General features: G+C 40.8%; 1 protein-coding gene across 1 annotated transcript in view; it reads left to right on the top strand.

Moving 5' to 3' along the window:
* Positions 1 to 6672, top strand: part of LOC101579859 (NXPE family member 2) — a 40795-nt gene that overhangs the window by 22521 nt on the left and 11602 nt on the right. The window contains exons 3-5 of the mRNA XM_023721213.1: positions 1 to 734; positions 843 to 856; positions 3478 to 3515. Coding sequence (XP_023576981.1) covers positions 1 to 734; positions 843 to 856; positions 3478 to 3515 — 786 coding nt within the window. The remainder of the gene's footprint in view (positions 735 to 842; positions 857 to 3477; positions 3516 to 6672) is intronic.

The following is a 6672-nucleotide window of genomic DNA, read 5'->3' as shown; positions in this document are numbered from 1 at the left end:
TTCTTGTTCCACTTGAGAAACCCCACCATCCTGAAACAATGGAGCATTTTCAAAAGATTTTCACAGTCTGAAACATTTCAGAACCCAACGGTTTCACCAACAGAAACTGAACTGCAAATCAGGGAGATCCTGGAGAAAATGCACCAGCTGACCCCACCCAGACCCTTCACATACTTGAATGCCACCACCAGTGCTGCTCACAGTGTGGCCACCCTCCTGAACCCTCGAGACTCGTACTGCAGGGGGGACCAGCTGGATGTCCGACTGGAGGTGAGGGACCACCTGGGACGCAGGAAGGAATATGGTGGGGACTTCCTGAAGGCCAGGATGTCCTCCGCAGGCCTGAAGGCCGGTGCGTCAGGGAGGGTGACGGACTTCAACAACGGCACCTACCTTGTCAGCTTCACTCTGTTCTGGGAGGGCCAGGTCTCCCTGTCTGTGCTACTCATGCACCCCAGTGAAGGGGCGTCAGCCCTCTGGAGGGCGAGGAACCAAGGTTACGACAGGGTGATCTTCACAGGCCGGTTTGCCAATGGCACTTCCCAAGTCCTTTCTGAATGTGGCCTGACCCTTAACTCAAGTGCTGAATTGTGTGAGTACCTGGATGCTCGAGACCAAGAAGCCTTCTACTGTGTGAAGCCTCCACATATTTCCTGTGAGGCTCTGACCCACATGAGCACCAGGAACAGAGACATTTCCTATCTTAGCAAGGAAGAATGGAGACTTTTCCACAGGTAAACCTGCCTTCAAATATAATAAGGACAACAGGAAGGTAGACTTTGAATCAGACCAAACTCTAATCAAGGTGTCTTATGTCAACTGATGTTGAATGAATTAATTAGGTCCAATCTTACCAGTCAGCTCAGTCAGTAGGATGCTTGTAAGATGCATGAGCTCACCTGGAGAGCTATTTGTTAAAAGTAATATAATCAGTGAAGTTCTGTACATAATAATACCTTTTGCTTTTCAATGTTGCTTGCAATGCTTCCTGATTCAGTAATATTTGTAGATTTGCATTTATGATAATATACTACATGGTATACTAATTCTACACAGTATTAATGCCAGAGAAGTGAACAGTATTGTTATTCAGTTTACCCATTGATTCAATGAGTCATCAAATTCTATAAATTATCAATTGTCTATCTGTTACCTTCATCTTTGAATAAGCTATTGTCATACATGAATTAAATTGTGTGATAATCTCCACAACTGGTTTCTTTGCCCCTGTCCATGTTTCTTTCAATCTATTCTCTCTCTCTCTCTCTCTCTCTCTTTTTTAGTTTTATTGAGAAAGAAATAGCAATGAGACAGTTTCAAAGCAGGTTAGTAGGACAGTTTCAATAATTAATACATTGCATATTGTTGTCTTTGTCATAGTTATTCATAGTACAAGATAAAGACATGATATCCTTTCCAAACACTATTAGTACAAATCTTTCTTCTCATTGAATTAAGAGAAAGTAGCTGTATATCTACCTTAACTATTTTGTATATGCAGATAAAAAGTGATCCTTCATTTATATTCCTTTTTTTTTTTTGCTTAGTTTTGTCAGAGATGGATATTCCATTGCCATTTATATATAAAGATTTTTTTTTTTCAGAAAAGGGGATTGAACTCAGGCCCTTGTGCTTGTTTATTACACTGAGCCATCTCCCTGGGCCCATGATTTAAATAATGTAGGTGTGTGAATTCAGCAAAATATTCTAATATAGTCCAGTAGTCCATAATAGTAGTGGGTTATCCATAGGACTGGCAATGTCCAAAGTTGTTGACTTGAGCCTTTTACAGCTCATCATATTAATATGGTTTTACTTTTTATACCTTGTTTTTATACTTTTCTGCTGAATGGTTAAGGCCAAGACAAAGCAAGACCTATAAAACAAAAAATGCAACTTCTGTATCTGACAAGGTCAGTCAAATCCCCTCAGGATTTACCCTGAAACCCTGTACCGCAATTTGTAGATCCTTTGTGAGTGTCAGCCATGTGGATGAGTCATGGCCACCCCTTGACCAATGTGCTCTCTGTGAAAGCCTGAGACGATGTTTTCTTTCCATGTGACTCTCCTTAGGCACACTCTACATCATCAGTCACTTTCCTCTGTGGCCCCATAATCTCCTTGATCAGAAAATTTGCGACATCACTGAGTTACAGATGTTACAGAACAGGTTCTCTTATGTCCTGAGTCCTCACTGACTTTGAAAGACTAGGCCCAAAATGTTGGCTGTCCTTGCAGCCCTTCTTTTTCTTTAATTTTTGGTCTGCAAACTTAAGCTGTTAGCCCTCCAGAAGAGAAGCTTAATGATATTATTACCCTAAAACATAGGCAGTTGAGCTTAACCTCACTATCTGTCTGAATATCAAACATCTTAGACATAACATTGAACAGGTATTTTTCAATCTATTCTCTACACTACATCTAAACTAATGTTTTTGAAATGCAAAAGTGTTTTTTACTTTTCTTTGCCTAAAACTCTTAATATGACCCCTTGACCCTACAGGAAAATAAATTTAAACTCTGTCACGTTTATAAGGAGTTGCTAATTCTGTAGGCTCTTGTCTCACAGGTATGCTGCTTTGCTCTTTGTAGGACAACTTGAACTCATTGTATTTCACAAATGAACAGTGTTTTCTCTCAGCTTTTAGAATATCACAGCCCTTAGTCTGGAGTCAAGCCCTCCAGGAGGCATTCCAGATCACTGAAGTACCTACCAGTGCTATATTCTTTCATTGCATTATATTCCTTGCCAACATAACAGTTATTACACTGTTACAATGTCAATGTATTTTAATATAGTCTGCTAAAATCTAAGCTCTGAGAAGCAATAGCTTTGTTTTCATTACCAATCAACTTGCCAATGGTCAGTACCTTCTATTTTCCAGTCACAGCCTTAAGAGTTCGGAATTAACATTTTAGAGGCTAGAAAGACAATAAATAAATAGATTTGTGGGAGCAAGTCATTAGAATAAAGGATTCAAATGTGATGGTGGATGTTATTTTAAAAGGATGACCAAGAAATGCCCTCTTGAGCAGCAACCTGAATGGTATAGAGGAGGAAGCCATGTGAATTTTGAGGATAATCCATTCTAGGGAGGGGATAGAACCTGAGGCTTGGGCACACTGGAATGCCCAAGAACCACGGGTGGAGAAGGAGGGCCTCAGAGGGCATTTATTGGTATCAGGAAGCCTTTGAGGGCCAACAGTATGTCTCACACGCCCCTTGCATGACACCAAGAAGGTTCTCAGTGACTGCTGAATGAAAGGATAAGTGGAACGCAAAATAAAATGGTGATTAAATGGGATGCTTTGCATCAGGATTTCTCATAAACTTTAATACTTTCAAACAGGGATAAAATATTCCCCAAATTTCTTTGACTGCAGAATGCTTACTTTATGGGTCACTTAAGAGATTTTGGTTCCACAATTTGAGAACTGCTGCTACACACATGCCTTAGTTTTTGGGCACACATTCAGGAGAACAAATTGGACAGAGTAATATCCTGGAACTTCAAGTTCAAATTCGATTCAAACATTATGATGACAGGAGGGGGCAGGGCACAGCTGATCCTATATCTCTATATGATTTCCCTTCTACCTTTACCTTGCCTTCACTTACTGATTTTCTTATCTAAATATGTAAATATCCTTTTATCGGATGGCTCACCCAAAAGGTATTGTGCTTTTTTTAAATAAAATTTTTATTAATATGTAAAAGAAAATGATCATGGAGCCATAGGAAAGCATGCTGATTTTGAAGGTCTCAGAATCTTGCCTTAACACAGCATGGAGGCGACTTGCACCTGATTTCACACTTCCTTTCGGCCACTTTGCCCCCTCTAGAGGTCATCTTCACTGAAGCCTGGGTTGGTTGAAACATTCTGGTACAGTGTTCTGGCGAGGAGTCTTAGGAAACCCAAAGTTACTGGGATGACAGATATTCACATATTTTGAGCCCTGATCATGCTTTTCAATGGGCTGTTTTCATGACGCTAATGTGTTTAATTCCCAGTAGACACATTTCCTTCCTAGACTCTCTACTCTAGTCTAAATTTTATTTTTCTCCAGCGCTTGGATATACAGATCAGAGTGTATTTATGTGTGATTTAGCTCATATGCAAAGAGTTGGTTCACAGGGAATTAAATAACCAGGACCTCCGATGGACCATTCTGTTGCTAAGCTCTAAGGCCCTTTCTTAGACCCAACTCTATTCTTTGATATCTTTCTTCCCCATCACCCCTGAAGTATGTCTGTTTCCCTTTCTTTTATAATAGTGTAGCAATGCATTTTATTTTTTATTTTTATTTTTTTTATTTCCAATCCTCATGTAGATCCTCTAGTATTTTTATTCTCTGCCCAAATCAATGTGTTTTTCCCCCATAATTTTATTGAGAAACAAATAGCAATGGGACAGTTTCAAACCAAATTGGTAGGACAGTTTCAATAATTAATACATTGCATACATTCTTCTTAGTGGTTAATTGCTGTACAAGATGCGGACATGATATTCTATTTACAAACGCTATTAGAACAAATCCCTGTATTCATTAAGAGAATGTAACTATATATCTATCCTAACCAATTTGAATACACAGACACAAAATGAACATTCATCTATAGCCCCTTTTTTTGTTAAGTTCTGTTATTTGAATAAGAAGGATTTTTTTTTTTTTTTTTTTTTTTTTTTTTTTTTGGCTCCAAATGCCTTCAGGGCAGGTTTGGCTGGCTTGTGCTGTGGGGATCGAACCACAGCAACCTGAGCCTGACTGCTTTGTTGAAGCAGCCACTTAAAGAACTGAGCTAAGGGGCAGGCCCATCTATAATGTAGTAATACATTTTAAAAATAGGGTTCTGTCCTGCAATCCCAGCTGTAGAATTAGAAGTGTTACTTTCTCAGCTACTTATGTCTTTAAAGTGAAAAGGGTTTATTTTTTTTCTTTTTTAGAGTTCTATGGGGGAATCGTGATAGGAAAGTAAGTGAGGTTATCTTGTAAGGACACATCTTGTAGGTTACAAGTTTTCACAATTCTTAGTTTTTAATAAGGTGTGTGGCCATGGTCCAGCTATGCTAGGGTAGCAGAGTGGGCTCCTGAGAGACTAAGAAATGCCAAGAGATGGCTTATGAAATACAAAGTTTAAAACTAAGGACAGGGGACAGGGCTAGTTGATCCCTCCTGGGGAGGACCCGTAAGAAAACACAGGGGCCTAACGGTGGCCCTCGGAAGGTTCACAAGAGCTGCATACTCTTCAGCAGCGCTGCTCTCCCAACGTCCACATGGGACACAGTGTCAACAGTGACACAGCTCTGCAAAATCTACAAGAGACATGTGTACTCTCCAATAGTGTCACTCTGCAGGGTCATGAAGCGTGTGCACTTAACAACAGCACCACTCAGCAGTCCAGTAGTGATGGGCTGCAAGAGTATTTATCAGCAAGTACTCAGCTTGTGCAGCAGTGACTGGATGGACTCTGGTCTCTTGCACAGATTACTGTAAGGAAAGGGGTTTATAGCTTAGGTTACCTCAGCAGGGACATCGTTCGCTTGCTTTGTTCCGTGTCCTCATAATCCCAAGGAACAGCTGCTTTAGCATATGGGAGGAAGGCAGCTTTTGTTGACAGCACTAGATTTCCCAGTTCCTGGTCTTGCTCTGCTAATCCTTCCTGGGGTAGTCTGATCTGGGCAGGATTATGATGTCCCTCTGACTAGGTAAGGAATTTGGGATTAAAAAGGACCACATTAGGGGCACTTTAGGAGCATGTAAGTGTCATGGTGACAAATGCCTTAGTGTTTTTTCAGGAAAAATACATACGGTCTAACACTACAGATTTTTTTCTAAAATGTAGTGTACTCCCCCAAGTACAAAGACAAATGTTAAATGAATACCTTTATATTATCAGTACATATTTTTAATCCTAATTTTAATGTACTATTAAAAAATCTAGCTAGCCAACTGTGGATTTCCTACTGAGAGTCCCAGCAGATCTACTTTTGGCACAAGAGTAAAATTTGTGAGACTTCATGTTTACCTTACTAGGCACTTGGAATATTCTAGTGACAGAGTGGCCTGAGCCAACTCTCAGTGAGATGCCAGACTGTGGGAAACAGACTCCTGGAGACTTGTAAGGCGAAGGATGGCTGAAGATAAAGCCAGAGTGTGAGACACTCACAGGAAGTTGTGGACTGGGTGGCTTTTGTGTTGGAGGTGATTACATTGGAGGTGAAAAAAATCAGGGGAAACTTTCGTATAGAAGAAAACACACAGCAGACAGGTTGGGCTAAACCAAGGAGCAGGAAGGTAACATCATCTAGGACGGAAATCTCTCAGGAATGTCCCTGGGCCAGTAGCTTCCTCTTCACCCTATAGCTTATTACAAATCCACATGCTTAAGCCTCATTTCAGAAGTACAGAATCAGAAGTTCTGGAGAGTGAGGCTCAGCACTGATTTGTACCAAACAGTCCAGCTGGTTCTGATGGGTGCTTGAACTCGACAGCACTGCATAGGTTGGTAAGAAGCAAAGTATGTGCTGGGGATCTCTACAAACCCAGAACTGGGGCAGGCAGAGGCAGGAGGATCCTAAGTTCCAGGCAACCCTTGAACTTGGGTAACTTAGTAACTTGGTGAGACCCTGCCTCAGAAGAAACAAAAAGGAGCTGGAGGTGTAGCAGGGT

Source organism: Octodon degus, unplaced genomic scaffold (assembly GCF_000260255.1).
Source record: "Octodon degus isolate 3935 unplaced genomic scaffold, OctDeg1.0 scaffold00080, whole genome shotgun sequence".
Taxonomy (NCBI): Eukaryota; Metazoa; Chordata; class Mammalia; order Rodentia; family Octodontidae; genus Octodon; species Octodon degus.
Note: the sequence above shows the minus strand (reverse complement) of the source record. Positions and strands in the feature narration are given on the sequence as shown.